General features: G+C 41.2%; 1 protein-coding gene across 1 annotated transcript; it reads right to left on the bottom strand.

Annotated features, from left to right (window-relative positions):
* Positions 1 to 621: 621 nt before the first annotated feature.
* On the bottom strand, positions 622 to 6,843 carry LOC108284094 (spermatogenesis-associated protein 31D3-like). The gene is made up of 4 exons (XM_037728577.1): positions 6,655 to 6,843; positions 5,862 to 5,906; positions 5,198 to 5,268; positions 622 to 4,930 (listed from the first exon to the last, which is right to left on the bottom strand). Exons 1-4 carry the CDS (start codon positions 6,841 to 6,843, stop codon positions 622 to 624), a joined length of 4,614 nt encoding a protein of 1,537 aa, XP_037584505.1.
* Positions 6,844 to 16,694: the final 9,851 nt, after the last annotated feature.

Below are 16,694 nucleotides of genomic sequence, written 5' to 3'. Positions count from 1 at the left end.
CCCCAAACTGACTTTTTAGTAGAAAAGCCTCAACACTGAGGTTAAAATATGCTTCCCTAAATAATAAGCATGCCCTATTCCTCAGATTCTTAAGCAATACCCATGGTGTTCCTGACACGCTACCCCAACCAGCAATACCCTCAACACTCCACCAACTTACATGATCCTCTGGTCACTGATAACTTTTTTAAAATAGTGACTAAACTATTATTTCTGAAAAACATACCGGTCCTTAACCCTCTCTTCACAAACGGAAGGCCTGTCTTCCTCATTGCTCTAAATATGAAGCAGTGAATGGAGAGGAAGTTGCAGGCTGCCACACCGTGTCAGTAAGTCTGAGAGCAAAGAGGCAGAAAAAAGCCCATCTCCTCAGACTTCATCAGGGAGAGAAGGGGCTTTTGGAGACACATGATACTCATTCCTCCACAAGAGCTCCAGGAGATTGCTCACCTTTTAGAAGTCAAAGAAAGCAGTCAGTAAGAGCTGAACTAACTCCTACCTTTCACTATACACAAGCTTGGGTTACCCAAAATCTATACCCCACAACACAATACACAGAAAAGACATCATTCTTATTAGAACATTTATTGGGGAGAACCAATAATCTCCACAGGGAGTGAATTATTTTGTGGGGGGGAATTTTCCTCCGTGGAAATGCTTCAGAAGAATTTTCCGTGTAATTAATAATGACAAATCACTGAACACAGTGCTTTTAGCAGTGGTAGGGACGGCTGGAGGCACTGGGTCAACCTGACACTGGCAAGTGGGATTTGGTTGGGGCACAGGCTTCCTGTGGGGCATGGATTGGGGATGCCTTTGATACAATATTTTGCCCTTAAATGCCTCAACTTCCTGGGGCTGTCTGTTCTTGTCTATGATCTGCCTAATCTTTGTCGGATGATTCTGGCCAACTAAGATAGCTTGTTGGCTGCAAGATTCGCTACATGTCACTTTGCAGGAGGGAGCCGTGTAGCTGCAGGGATAGCCCTGGACAGGCTCTGCTCTGACCTGCAGTTCTGGATCATGCTGAGCTTTCCCAAGCTCTACTGGGGAGGAAAGGGGCTCTTGGGGACAGGTGATATCTATCCCATCCCTATGCCCTAGCTTCTCCTTTAGGAACTTTACAATGTCAGTCTTAATTTTCTGAGCTTCAGCAGTTCCAGTAAAGGCAGCTCTACTCTTAACTCGACCTCTATTCTGTACAGATGATGACAGGGAGCTACCCTTTGCCTGGAAACTTTCTTGTTCCTCACATGTTATGCTTAGTTTCTTAAACCTCTGAAAAAAGTTCTTCAACCATTTTCTGAAAAGGTTTTCAGGAGGAGGCTGTGTTATCAAGGTTGGGGAAGATTTTCTCCCAAGCACCTCCCCTGATGTCTTCTTTTGAACAGGATAGCTCTTTCTCCTGGGTTGGGAGTTCCCCAACCCTACATTCCCTCCACCAAGCTCTCGTCCTTTGGGTCTTGGAGGGCTCACTCTCTTTGTAGCTGCTGGGAAATTCTTAACTTGGCAATTCTGTAAGACATGCTTAGGGACCAAGGGCTCCTGCTGCTGTTCCACACGGATCCCTCTGTCCTCCACGTGGACATTCAGCACCTGGGAAATTGCCATGTTCCCATTGGAGATGCCCTGGACATTGGTCAGTAAGCCCTTGGAAGTCAAGTTATCTAAGGCAAGGGGCATGTCAGCAAAATGGGTCTGAGCTGGGCTATGCTCCCCATGGGCCAACTTTAACTCACTCAGCATCTGATGTTTAAGCTTCTCTTCCTTGAACATTTCCTTAGACCCACTGGTGACAGGAAAGGTCTTTCTACTGCCCTGAAGCCTTTCCATGTTATTACTGAAACTCACTTTTTTATCCATTGACTCACTGCCAACCTCAGGTTGCATTATGGGCAGCTCTGGGTAGCTGCTACTCGCTAGTCCAGTCTGTTTCTGACTGACTTCGTCTATGATGCTGTGTGTGCAGGGCAGAAAACTCTGTCTGCCATCATTAGTTGTCTGGATACTTTCTGTAAGCTCATGATCAGGATCAGAGAATTCTCTTCTCAGGGTCCCATGCCTTTCCTTGTCATCAGGTAAGGTGATGAGGTGTGGATGATTCAGGATGGAAAATAAGCTGGTGGTTTCTATCTTTTCTGCGTGAAAATCTGTAGTGTTTCTTCCAAGGAGCTTGGAGTCCCCATCATTGGAATCCATCTCTGTAAGGTCATTCTCAGTATAAGAAAACTGTCTTCTCAGGGTCCCCTGTCTTTCTTTGCCCACAGATGAGGCGACAGGGTCATGACGATCCAGGACAAGGACTGAGCTTGTTCCCAACTTTTCTCCTTGAAAAGTACTGCATCTAAGAGACTTGCAGGCCCCATCTTTGGAATCTCGCTGAGAAATGAATGTGGCTGAGGAGGGAAGGTCAAAATTGGAAAAGGAGCTGGAAAGGTCCTCTTTCGATTTACAGATTTCTATGGATTCAAGGACCTTGCTGGGAAGACCCCACAGCATCCTCATATGGAAATACTTAATATGGGCTTCCAACATCTTTTGTTTGTTGGAACCAAGGAAGGACATCTCCTGGGAAGTATCAACACAGTGGTCCTCGCCCACCAATGCCGCCAAATTTCGGTGGTTGAGTTGGCTATGGGATTTTTCAGGAAGAGGCATTGTCTGCTTGACTGAATGCCATGAACTACACACATTCCCAGGCACTCGACCCTCATTGATTTCCTCAAATTTCTTGCTCAAATGTACTGTCAGGGCATTTGCAAGTTGTTTCTGACCTAGGCTCACCCCTAAATCATTCCCTGGCAGATGCATCATATGACCTTCTAGGTCGCTCTCAGAATTAGAACTCAGATCCTCTTCTGAAGATGTCTCTGGTTCATGCAACAGGTCACCTTTTGGGCCATTCTCCTGGCTGTACCCCTGAAGCTTCCCAACATTCTCCAGGGAAAGCATATTTGAGCTTCTCTTGTGGAAGCCTCTAGGTTTCCTTGATTTAAAATTCTTGAGATCATTGTGGCTCTGACCCTCAACCAAAGAGCTATGTAAGGGTCCCTCACTGTTTTCTGACTCAGATATCTCTAAAATTGGGCTCTGAGGACGTAGCAGTGACAGAGACTCATGGATTCTGCGGGGCAGGCCCCATCTGTGCTGGATGAGCCTCTTTCGAAGGTGTTGCTCTAGTTTCTTCCTAAGTTCAGTACTGAGTGGAAAATCTCCAGTACTGATGGGGATGGGATCACAAGCCTTAAAGGACTTGACCAATGTAAGACTAGGAACTGGAGAACAAAAGTCTTCCTGGGATTTTTTAACCACAGAGGGTAAACCCCACACACTTTCCTGATCTTTCTGCAACACATTCCACTCCAGATGGTTAATTTCAGATGGCGTAAGAGACTGTCCCTCATTCTGAGATTTATGAAAACACACTCCACAGATCCCAATCTGGAATAGAGGACTAGGTAGTTGGGCTGTGGGTAGAGATGGATGCTGAGCTAGGGACTGACCTTGGGGCAGGGTTTGAGGCAAGGGTTGCGGCTGGGTAATAGGCAAGGACAGAGGTTGGGGATGGGGCAGTACTGGGGGTTCCTGGAATGCAGACATACTCGCAATTTCATTGAAGAATACAAACATGGAAGAACGGCCACGATGGAGAAGAACAGTAGGATTCAGAGACTCGCTGTGCAGAGATGGGAGACCCCAGAAGAGCCGAACATATTTTTGCTCTAAATGGTCCTCAAAGCACTTAGAATATGGGGGCTGCTGATGGATGTACAGCCCCTCTACTTTCCTATTACTGGCCGAAAACGGAAGGGAGGTTGTCAAGCCATGCTTATCAGAAGTTGAAGCTAACATTTTCCCTGAAGAATTTAGCTGGTAGTTTGGCCTAAGATGTTTTGGGAAAGTTCCCGGTTTCTTTCCATTTTCTTTACACATCAGGAAATCGCCCCTTTTTTTGACTTGTCTCTCCAGGAGTGCCACGATGTCATGGCTGACAAATGAGAGCTTAACAGGCACTATGAGGTTGACCACAGCGTACCCTCCTAAAGAGGTCTCAGAAGAATGAAGGCTAAGGAGCTCTTGCATGAAATCAGATGGTACAAAATTGGAAGAAAAAGAGTCCTTGGCATGAGGCTGCCACCAGGAGAATTCTGCAGATGCAGGGCATGAATGGTCAATGTCTCCAATTGTAGGGGCAGCGGTGGTTGACCCACCAGAGCCGCCTACAGATAAAGTCTCTTTTTCCAGAGGCTTCAGTATGATGAGACTTGCTTTAGACTGAGACACAGTGCAATCTTGCATTCGTAAAGCAAAAGAGTTTGGTGGTTTGTAATGAAAAGTACATGAATCACAGGGATTCATGGCATGGGAAATATTTGGTAAAGAGTTCATATCTTGGGATAGAGTAGAGTCAAATAAAAAGATGGTGTTCAGAGACAAACTGGCCTCAGGTTGGAGATTGGGCTCTGCTCTCTGAATGTGATGTGGTGGGAGAAGGGGAAACGGAAGCTGTTGCGGTGGGGAATGGTCTATAGGGAACTTGGAATCCAGGGGAGAAACAGGCTTTGGTGGCAGAGGGTCCCTCAGTGGTAAGGGTGAAAATAAGTCAGCTAAAGGGGTGATCAGGTCAGGTGAGAGAATTAACGGGGGTGGTGGAGAAGGGTCAGGACAAGGGGACACTATTAGGTCTTCTGGAGGGGTTGCTGAGGCGGCAGAAGCCAGAGTGAACGATGACTCAGTCGCAGAAGCTGCAGAAGCCAAAGAGGACACAGAGGGAGCAGGTTCTTTCAGGGACTCCCAACACAGCAGACGCTGGACCTCAGCAGTTGTTCTGTTACACACCATACAGAGGGGGTCTGGGCATAACAGTCGACGAAAGCGGGTGGTATCATGTTGCTGGCCCAGGGGACTGCAGGAAGCAGGAGGTCTGAAGCTGCAGCCAGGACCAGAACAAGGAAAGGAGGGTCTGTTAGCCTGGCAGGGGTCAGAACCCTGGTGCCTGCTACCCGCTTCACATTGCCCCCTGCCTATGACCTCACCATGCACTCTAGGGCCTCTCAACACATTCATTCACATACACGTTCCTATGGCTACCCACTCCCACAACTACAGCAGGCTACAAGAAATACCTGAGGTGAATAGAATTTGCTAAAAAAAAAGGACTGGGGTGGGAACAGGACAGAAGAGAACAATTAATCACCTTTTCAGAAAAGAAACCAGCTTCCTTTCCTCTTCTGCTTCTTTCTGGAAGGTTATCTGGTCTGGGAAACCATAACAGTATGTTATATGTAATGAAGGTAGAGGCACAGAGATCATATAGAAGTTGCTCTGTGGAAGATCTTTAGGATATACAACTCTGATAGCCCCAAGTATCAGTGGGAAAGGGCAAAAAGTCATTGATACTATTAACAAGTTCACATGTGTATGTGGAACATTTATAAAATTCCTTCACATACATTACCCCCATGTGATGCTCAAAACCACCACCAGAAACACAGATGTCAGTGGTTACCTCCAAGAGGAATCTGAGCATCGAGGAAGTCAAAGTACTAATGCAAAGTTGTAAGACAGAAGCTCTGACTTCAAGCCAGCCAGTAGTCATTCCTCGATATCTAACTTGCCCACCTATTGGGCAATACCCAGTGCCCAGGTCTATCACTCTGTCATGCCTATGAATGGGCAGAGCAGGGCCTATGAGCAATGTCTCGGGTCTGGTCGCTTTTCTGTAAGCCTCTCTGCTGAGTGCCCTGTCTTCTGAGACTGTATCTAGTAACTGACATTCTAAGAAATGATGGGCCTGAGTCCTCCTGACAGAAACAGGAAGGGTCACCCTTGAAGCTCAGGTACAGCAGGCTGACCTTACCTTTAAATGTCCTAACTTTCTTTCTCCTCCTGGCTCTGCCCTGACGCTGAGAACAAAAGAAAGACAATGAGAGGCTGGGACTCATTTACCTCACTCTCTATGAAGCTCATTCATTCATTCATTCACTCATTACACAGAATAATATGACTCCCTAATTAATGCTAATATGTTCCTGTAATCAATTATTATAGGTGAACAAATATTTCTAATTTTTCCTTCTCTGAAAAACTCAAAGAGAATTTTGTCAGAGAAAGCCACCCTTGATATGCTCAGTTAGCAGTCCTCAAGGAAGACACAGACTCAGAGGCCAACAGTCACATCTGTTCTCCCTCATAGGAAAAGTGTCCCAACGGAACTCTGCCTCCAGCCTCTGCTCAGAGACTCTTAGCATTGCTCCCCAGCTCAACCCAATAGGAAGGAAGGCTTGGTTGAATGGAGGTGACAGGGGAATGTGACTCATGATCAAATTTCAGTAGAAATTGTTCTTCTTCAGAGAGACCACACTCTCTATGAAGTCCAGTCAGGGACCACAGAATTACTGTGTTTGGGATTTTATCTGGAACCCTCCACCACAGCCAGATAGGCAGTCTGTGAGCTTCAGATGAAAACTTTAGTCCTCCTGAAGCCCTAGTCTACCCAGCCTCTTCCAAAGAAAAGCGAAATTCTATCCTCTCTTCAGACTTCCCATCTAAGACCATCTCTCTGTACCAACCAAACTTACTTAGAAATGTGGGAATAGGATTGGGAAACAACAACAGGGAATCTCCCTTGGGTGTTCACCCACGGTTTCTTACCATTTGGATGTCATTATTTTTCCTGGGGGGTGACAAATACAGGGTCAATAGCACGTAGAACAAGTACAGCATAAACAACCCCAACCCACTCAAGCAGATGAAGTTGGGGTCAATATCCAAGCAATGTGCCAAGCCAGGGCTGAGCCCTGACTCAGTGTAACTGTTCAGAAAACAGAGGATATTCTCCATGATCTGAATAGCATGGCTGCCTGAAGCAACTGAGCCCTGAGTTTGCCCAGTCTTAACTATAAGCCCAGGCCTGCATCACAGAGCATGGAAGTCACAAAGGGTTTCTAAGGGTGGAGGGAGCAGTAAGAGGAGGGTGTGTCCACAGCCCTGACCTCACCAGCCCAGCCAACCCCACCCCTCCTGTGCCCTCCAGGTCCCTCTGTCCTACCCTCCCACTCCATTTCCCAACTCCATCCTTTCTTCGTGTCATATATTTACCCAAGTGGAATTTTCTGTTTGCTCCAACAGTAAACCAGGTATTACCCAAGTCCTGCTTTACTGTTTGGAGCCCTTAACTTCAACCCCATCAACACCACAGCCTTGAAAGCCTGAAATACTGCCTGGAATTTCTGTCGTACCCAGGCATTGGTACTCTCAGGGTCACAAACGTCCTCCAATCCCTCTTATCTACAGAATGTTTTTGCCTTACATTAACCCAGATAGGAAACTTAATGTGCCTTTATACTGACTTTGTTTTGTGAGTGTCAAACAGTAAATTTTTTACTTTAAAGTCAGTCTTAACTATTTCCAATCAGAGGGACTGACTCAGGCGATTAAACTAATGTTATCAAAGAAAAGGAGCTCACTGCCCAATTTGGGTTTTTGAGAAATGCAGGTTTTTATGGTAAATTAATCATAACGAGACAGGAGTCCAGCTCAGATCTGTCCCATGTGCTGGCTTTCATGCAGTCATTTTGTTAGAAAAGGTTTAGGGAGTGGCCTCTGGGATTAGCAGGTAGCTGGTAGAAGAAAAGAGGAGGTCTGTAAAGTCCTCAGGCATGCACAGTTGTTTTTAATGCTACCTCATGGATCACATGTGCACATTTGTGGGGAGTTAGTTGAAAACGTGGCAGAAATTTGGGGCTGTGATGTCAGCCAGCTTATTCTGTGCAAACTTCAGTTGGCAATATCAACTTTAATCCATTTTAGCCAGTTTTTTAATCTCACAAGCAGGGAGAGTTTTGGCATTTTAGCAAGTTATTGTTGTTGTTGCTGTTGTTGTTTAATCTGCTATCCTGTAAACTGATGATCTGTGTCGGTCATTGGTTTCTTTAATTCTGGGGCATGGTTCCACTAATAATTCATTTTTAACATCTACAAAGTGAAAGTAAGTATACAATAAATGTATGTAACTAAACTTCAAAGGATCTTGGGGGTACATTATAGCACTTATTTTTCTGAAGTTAGTGAAGTTTAAACTTTTCAAGCACTTTTGGAACATACTCTATACACAAACACACATACACATTGACCTAAAAGGAAAAGCTGTGGCAAAATTATCATAAACAGAGCGTTCATCTGGGTCAAGCCTGAGGATTGCAACCTGGGAACACAGATGCAACTCACCCTAAATATACACTCCAATTAGCAGCAGTTACAAGTGGGATTTTAAAGTCAAAAAATGGGACTAGAAGTGGGCTGATACAAAGTTGTTATCAGGAATTCTCATTGGTTTATGAAGAGATATTGATTAGTGTTTGGCTATACATTGTTAAGTTATAGGGTGTGGGTTATAGTGTCAGGTGTGGGGTTACTGGGTTAACGTATAGCTACATGTGGCAATAGCAAGCAGTTTCAAGAGATGAATACACAGCTCAAGGAGAAATAGGGCCATGATTGCTGTCTCATTTTAATGTCTGTCTAGGCCTGGTAACTTAAAAGGACTCACATTCCTCAGATAAAAGTTCTTTTCTTTAAAAACATCCCTACACACCCATCCTGTGACACATCAAGCACTATTTTCAAATCCAGAATCGATTATTTCCTTCTTTTATTTCAATCTCATATTTGTCATTTTGACCCCACATTTTCTAACTCTACCTCAAATACAGAGTCCCAGCCCTCGACATCAATTTCTTTTTTTTCTTTTTTTTATTATTTATTCTCTACATCAATTTCATAACAAGTAAGCAACTCCCTTAAACCAGGAATAGATTACAGTGCACTAAGCTATTGTGATCTAAGAGAGCAAAATAGATGCCCCTTTATCAACTAAGACAGACCTTAGGGTTAAGGAAACAATGTTCCCTATAGGTCAAGGGTTCAGAGCCTGGATGGCATGCAAATTTCTAACTTTCTATAACTAAAATCCCTTTAACCATACCAGCTCTCAGCTCTGATTGGATAGAGGACCAGCCTTACAAATATTGTTTTATGATAAGCTATTAAAAGTACAGATTGCCAGTTTCTGCCAGCTTCTAAGAGGCTGCACACAAACCACCTTTGTGTCCCGTAGTTCACCTTTTGATGTAAAGAGCCAAATTCTACCTCATTTTAATGCTAAAACCCCATTCCAAAGTGAACATGGGATGTATGTTACATATGTTCACTCATTATGGTATGCTCAGCTCCCATATAAATATGTATACCTTTTTTCCCAAACTTGCTGAATATGTATGAATATGAATATAAATTGCAACCTGTCCTTCCCTTATTCCAACAGAGAGCAGTACCTTCATTCCACACTGGATCCTTTCCCTTCCTGGGTTGCAAACTAAGAAAAGCAATGAGGCTCTCCTTTCTGCTATTAAGCCGTCCTGGTGGTCTTCTGGATGATACTACTGATCTCAGCAGTCTTTCCTAGCAAAGGGGGACCCAGGCATATCAAAGCCTTAGGGCAGAAAGTAGTCTTAAGCAACCTCACCTGATTACACTGTGGACCATGTAAATGTAATCTTTTCCTGAGTGCCTTGGCACGAAAAAAAAACCTTGAGAACATCTGCTTTATATTTTTTTATAATCATCCCTACAAATGTCCAAATACCCACTACCTGTCATACTTTATTCGGGCTCCTCTTGTCAGGCTTCAATAATCCCAATATCCCCCACCCCTGACCCGTCTTCCTACACATTCTTTTCTAAACTCTTTATCATGACAGCTGTCCTCTGAACTGTCTCTTAATTTCTCATGTCTTTCTTAAACTATTGTTAGAGCAAAATAAATATGGCCTGAGAAGGACTCTTTACTTCTATATTTGAGTCCTGGCAGATGAACGGTAACCTAGTTTAATAGCCAGACAACTTGAAAACTCAAAAGTATGCACCTGTAACAACACCTGAGTTTTGGCCAATTCCAGCGGCCATACTTCAACAACTCATAGACTGCTGAATGTTCAAACTGCATACAAATAAGGTAAACGCTGAGTTGTAACCAATCTCACCCTTTCTGTATCTCGCTTCCAATTCCTGTATGTCACTTTACCCTTTTTGTCTATAAATTTTTTCTAAACATGAGGCACCCCTGTAGTGTCTGTGAATCTGCTATGATTCTGGGGGCTGCCCAAGTCACAAATCGTTCATTGCTCAGTTACACTCTTTTAAATTTAATTCGGCTGAAGTTTCTTTTAACACTATAAAGCTCTTTATTTGACACCCATGAGCCACCACTGTTACTTGATCTCTTTGAAGGGGTAAGACAGCCTTCAAGCCAGGACAGGTCTCCTTTCAATTATGCAGGAGCAGGTAACCTGCCTTGAGGATAAAATCTGCCAAGACATGCCACTTCCTCATCTCTTTAATATGACGCCTCAGCCAAGTTTTCATCTAATAAATATTTACTGCTGCAAACTAGGAGACAGAATCATCTGCAAGGAATGGGCTCTGCCCTTGACCTCATAGTGTGGTTGGAGCAATTAGTTCTACATAGCTCAAGAGCTACAAAAACATAAAAGAGAGGTTCCCCGGCACCCCCACCCCCACTGCACTTACAATTGCCAAGCGATCTCTGGAATAGATACTGTGGGTCACAAACTCCTCAGACACATCATGCTCTTTAGCAAAAAAATGCCTGCATGTGCACTCTCTCCAATTTCCTGATATGACTTAATGATTCTTTGAGGAGATGTTCAAAGAACAGCTTCTCTCTTTTAAAATGTCATTCATTGGCTAGATATCTTTACAAACACATGCGTACCTACAGTTAAAACCTTCAAGAAGTTTCAGTAAAAAGGTTTTCCCCCAAATGCTAATAAGATTCCCTTTCTGAGTATGGTTGAAGCTCCTTCAAAATTTAAAGAAACAAGAGACTAGAGATATATTTATTTTCTTGTTTGGACCACCAACAGTAAATTCCATTGACATTGAGTGGCAGTACTTCATAGCACTTATCCTCTGCACTAGCACCAACTATAAACAATAAATTTGCCCACTTTATAAAGAATTCTACTTCCAGCCATCTCAGTGCATTTTCACAACCTATGAGGTTAGCAGGTCAGGTACTGTGCCTATTCTTTTTCTTTTTCTATTTTTATTGCAACAGGCACTTAGATCTTCCTGTGAATATTGTGCCGACTTTATCAGTGAATGAAACCAAAGCCCAGAGAGGGTAGGAGACTTCTCTACATCAGACAGTAGTAAATATTAGAGCCCTAACGAATAAATTCCTTATATTCATGATGCTTCTACTTTACACAATATTAATATGTAATTTCTTAAAGTAAAAAGCATGCCCTAATATTAAAATTACTTGTATGGTTAAGAATATTCATTTTGTCCATTAAATGCTGGCAAATTTGAGAAATAACAAAAAGCTATTTTTTGGTACTCTATCAGCTCTTAGATAACTTTTCCTTTCCACTCTTAGCATCAGTGTCTTAATAGTTTTTTTCTATCCCCCTCTTAAAATCTGCTTTCAAGTACTATATTGTATATGACTCCCAGTCATGTAATGTAAAAATTTAAAATGTCATCCCTCCCAGGAAAACATTTCACACATTCTACATACATCTAACTCCAAGCCTTGTAATAAGCTCTTACCAAAGCATTTTCGGCAGCCTTTGGGAGGTGGCAGAGGTGGCTTCTGGTAGGGTGAGACTGTCTCACCACAGGCCCCATGACATCTTCCCAATTTACCTACAACGCCACCCAGAAGTCTGGTCTTAGATTTCACACTGCACTTGGTTTTATTATCTCCAGGAGGAATCTTTTTCAAATGCTCTTAGAGTAATATGCTACCATTTGAGGATGCTCAGCACAGATAAACTATTAGTTTAGGACTTTCATATGTTCTCAATTTTCTAGAAAGTTTCCTCAATGCTCATGCCCTCACATCCTGACCACTGTCCCTGTGATAAGCCACAGGTCTTCAGGATCCCCAAAAGCCTGAAGAACAACAGGTTTTTAAGGCAAAATCCTTTATGATTGTATTTTTAAACAGTAGTTTTATACCAGCACTTTAGGATGCCAATGGGGGTGTATCACCTCCCTTTTGCAGATCGAGAGACCTGCAAAAAATACTCCTAGAAGCTATCCATTAATTCAGCAAAGTCAAAGGGTACAAAATAAGGACAAAAATCTATTGTTTCTATATATTATCAATGAGTACATAGGCAAGAAATTTAAAAATGCAATGTCATATGCAATAACTAAAAAAAAAATACTTAAGTGTAAATCTAATGAAACATGTACAAGACTTGCATGCTAAAAACTACACAATGCCAATGAAGGAAATGCAAAAGACCTAAATAAATGGAAAGCTATAGTACAACATGTTCATGGGTTGGACGATTTAACATATTAAGGTGTCAGTTCTCCCCAGATACAAATGTTTAATACATTTGCTATCAAAATCTCAGCATATTTTTTATACACAAGATTATTCTACAAATTATACAGAAAGGCCAAGGAACAGGAATAGCTCAAATTTTGAAAAGAAGAATAAAATAGAAGAAATCAGTCTACCTAATTTTAAGACTTGCAATGTAACCACAGGAATCAAGACTCTATAGTGTTAACGGAGAGATACACAGACAAGTAAAACAGAATGGAAAACCCAGAAATAGATCCACACAAATATGCTCGATGAATTTTTGACAAAGTGCAAAAAACAATTCAATGAAGTAAACATATTCAATTCAATTCAGTAATGTTAAGTATATAGACATCCATGGGGAGAAAAAAAATCCTCTGCCTAAGTCTCACACCTTATGCAAAAATTAACTCAAAATGAATCACAGACATGCATGTAAATACAAAACTATAAAAGCTTTAGGAAGAAAAAGAAAAAGTCTTTAGGATCAAAGGCCAGGAAAAAAGTTCTTAGACATGACAACAAAAGCTTCTTTTCATAAAAGGAAAATGGCTAAGTTGAATTTCATCAAACTTTAAAAATATTGCTCTGTAAAAGACTGTTAAGAAGCTGAAAAGAAGCTATAGACTGCGAGAAACTCTTAACAAATCATCTCTCCAACACAGGATTAGTATCTAGAATATATTAAGAACTCTGACAACTCAATAATAAAAAAAGCAAACAATCCAACTAGAACACGGGCAAAAGACTTGAAGAGACATTTTACCAGAAAAGATATACAGATGGAAAATAAGCACATGAAAAATGTTCACTATCATTAGCCATTCAGAAAATGCAAATTAAAACCACAGTGAGATATCACTACACACTTGTCAGAGCAGTGAATTTTTTTTTAATCAAAAATAGTGACAACACCAAATGCTGACAAAGATGAGGTAAAACTGGATCACTCATACATTGCTGATGGAAATGTAAAATGGTACTGCTACAGTTTGACAGCTTCATCAAAAACTAAACATGCAACTACCATACAACTCAGCAATCATACTCCTGGTCATTTATCATAAAGAAATGAAGAGCTAACGTTACACAAAATCTGTACAGAAATGTTTACGAAAGCTTTATTCAGGGCAGCCCAGCATTGGAAACAACCCAATTGTCATTTACTGAGTGGTAAAGCAAACTGCAGTACACCCATGCCATGGAATAAACCACTGATAAATGCAACCGCCTAAATGAAACTCAAAAGAATTAAGCTGAGGGAAAGTAACTTCCCTCAAATCATGTACTATATGATTCCATATATGTAAAAAACATTACTGAAATGGCAAAAATGTAACATTGGAAAACAGATTAGATGAAGTGAAGGGAGGTGGGAAGTGGGTATATCTATGAAATGGCAACATGAGAGGTTCTCATGGTGAGAGAAATGTTCTATGTCTTGACTATATCAATGTCAATGGTTGTGATATCATACTACAATTTTGTAAGATGTTACTACTGGAGGAAACTGGGTTAACTGCACATGAGATCTCTCCATTATTTCTTACAACTATACATGAATGTATATTTATCTCAAAATAAAAAGTTTAATATAAAAAACTCAGAATGAATGGGGGGATATGGGTGTGTTTGCTACCTTGAGTGTAATGACTTGACATGTACATACACATATATCAAAACTCTTCAAACTGTACACTTTACATGCATTTTTTTGCATCAGTTACTCCTCAATAAACTAAAGTGTGGGGTGTTTGGGAGGGAATACAGTATGTCTCTTCCTCTTCCCTTTCCAAATAATTAAATCTTATAGCCATTAGTTAAGCCAAGCAAAATAGTCATTTAAACCTAAAGAGGAGGAGGGAATAGTTAGGAGCTGTTGCATTGTCCTAGAGCAGAGTGTAAGAGCCCAAGCAGGGTGAACAGGGGTTTATCATAGAAAGGTTGCCTGGTTCCAGGTTTTGGATATCCAGTGGGTTGAGGAGGTTGTCCACATAACACAGCTGCTGGGCACACAGAGGTCTAAGCCCAAGGGGGTAGAACAGGACAGCCATACCTGAAAAACTGTGGTGGTGATGAGAGATTGCTCACAGATAGGAGGACTGATTGAATAAGCAAATATATTGAAGATAATGGGAACCAGATTTCTCATTGTTGGAGAAATAAGACATCAACGTAGAAAGGAAAAAAACTAGAATAAACCATGTAGTGTTGAATTAAAACTAGAGGTACTGGTGTAAGTTTTTTATTTCCAAGATACATAGATACGTAGAGAAATAGATTGAGATTTAAATGTGTGAGCATATGTGTTTACTAGCTCTGTTCATCGAGAAGACCTAAAACCAACAACACCCTAATATTAACAATAATGAACATAAGTAGCACCCAGACCTTGACTTCTAAATACCATTCTCCAATAAAGGAACAAGGGGTACTAAGAGAAATGGCTGAACCTAGGACTGATGCAGCAAAAGTATACAATGAGCCTCAAACATCTTTTTGTATCAGAAAGTAAGAAATAAGAGATATATAAAAAGAATACAGAAGTCAAATTGAAGTAACTAGCTAAATCTATGACAATCTGGGCACCAAAATAAATATTGATAGTAACAGACTAAATTGGATTCAGTAAGAAAACAAGAAACTATATTGATATAAAGTCAATAGACAGAAAATTTTATGTGGAATTGCATATTTGTTTTTGTTTTTGAATGGGATATTTAGCCTTAAGAATATTTTAATTTTGACTCAGATTGTGAACATATATTACTAATGTAATTAAAAATGTACTTCAAAGTACAGCTGAAGACTTGAAGGATCTTAAATTTTATTCGGGGGAAGTGTAGTGAACAGTGAGAATCCTAGGATTTCTCTGCCCAGCATATATTTTCACCTCATCCACATATTAGTAGACTAGCTATGGAGAAAATGCAGAGAGATGTATAGAATGGTTGTTCTGTTTCTAGCTTGGGTGTCCTGGTGCTACTAATTGATAATAGGAATATCAGAGGAAGAGCAGCTTGGTGACAGAAGACGACAATGGTTCAGTTCATAAGATTTTACCTTGAGGATATTTAGCAACCAGTTGGTTTCACTGTCTTAAAATTCAAAGAATTAATTTAGTGCTAAACTAGTTAACTATATGAGGGGATAACTTACCTAAGGAAACTGAAAAAAGAAAAGTAGTAGGCCAAGGGCCGTAAGAAAATAAACATTTAGAAAAAAGCTTTCTGCTGTTTGTAAAAGGATAGTTTATAAGTAAGTACAATGATGAACAAACATGGTAAGCAAAATATTTTTTAAATGTTTTAATTAGCAATTACTCAAATGTCAACAAAAAGTAAAATTAACAGATATTTCTCAAAAGAAGACATACAAGCTGCCAAACATGAAAAAAATTACTAATCATCAGAGAAATGCAAATCGATGCCACAATGAGATACCATGTCATACCAGTCAGAATGGCAACTAAGAAGTCAAGAAACAACAGATGCTGGTGATGCTGCAGTAAAAAAGAAATGCTTACACACTGCTGTCGGGAATGTAAATAACTTCAGCCACTGTGGAAAGCAATTTGGAAATTTCTCAAAGAACTTAAAACAGAACCACCATTCTACCCAGCAATCTCATTCTAGGTATATACCCAAAATTAATCACTCTCCCAAAAAGACAAATGCACTCATATGGTCATTGCAGCACTATTCACAATAGCAAACACATAGAATCAACCGAGGTGCCCATCAATGGTAGTGAATAAAGTCATTGTGGTACATGTATACCATGGAATCCTACGCATCCATAAAAAAACGAAGAAATCATGTCCTCTGCCGCAATATGGGTGCAGCTGGAAGCCATTATATTTGGCAAATTAAAGCAGGAACAGAAAATCAAATGTTGCATATTCTCACATATAGTCGGAATTAAACGTTGGGTACTCATGGACATAAAGATGGCAACAATAGACACTAGGGACGACTAGAGGGGGGCAGGACGTGGGAAGCATTGAAAAACTAACTACTGAGTATTACGCTGCTTTTGAGTGACAGCATCATTTGTATCCGACACCTCGGCACCACAATATACCCAGGTAACAAACCTGCATATGTACCCCCTGAATCTAAAATAAAAGTTGAAATTATATATATATATATATATATATTGAGACTGAGTTTCGCTCTTGTTACCCAGGCTGGAGTGCAATGGCGCGATCTCGGCTCACCGCAACCTCCGCCTCCTGGGTTCAGGCAATTCTCCTGCCTCAGCCTCCTGAGTAGCTGGGACTACA

The sequence above is a fragment of the Cebus imitator genome, unplaced genomic scaffold, assembly GCF_001604975.1.
Source record: "Cebus imitator isolate Cc_AM_T3 unplaced genomic scaffold, Cebus_imitator-1.0 Scaffold269, whole genome shotgun sequence".
NCBI classification, from domain to species: domain Eukaryota; kingdom Metazoa; phylum Chordata; class Mammalia; order Primates; family Cebidae; genus Cebus; species Cebus imitator.
Note: the sequence above shows the minus strand (reverse complement) of the source record. Positions and strands in the feature narration are given on the sequence as shown.

Excerpts from the sequence above, each read along its gene's own strand:
- LOC108284094 (XM_037728577.1), bottom strand. The coding sequence starts at position 6,843 with ATGGAGAATATCCTCTGTTTTCTGAACAGTTACACTGAGTCAGGGCTC. Across the intron at positions 5,907-6,654 it reads AAAATAATGACATCCAAATG|CGTCAGGGCAGAGCCAGGAG; the intron begins GTAAGAAACCGT and ends TTTTGTTCTCAG. Across the intron at positions 4,931-5,197 it reads CTGGTTTCTTTTCTGAAAAG|CTTCAGACCTCCTGCTTCCT; the intron begins GTGATTAATTGT and ends TCCTGGCTGCAG.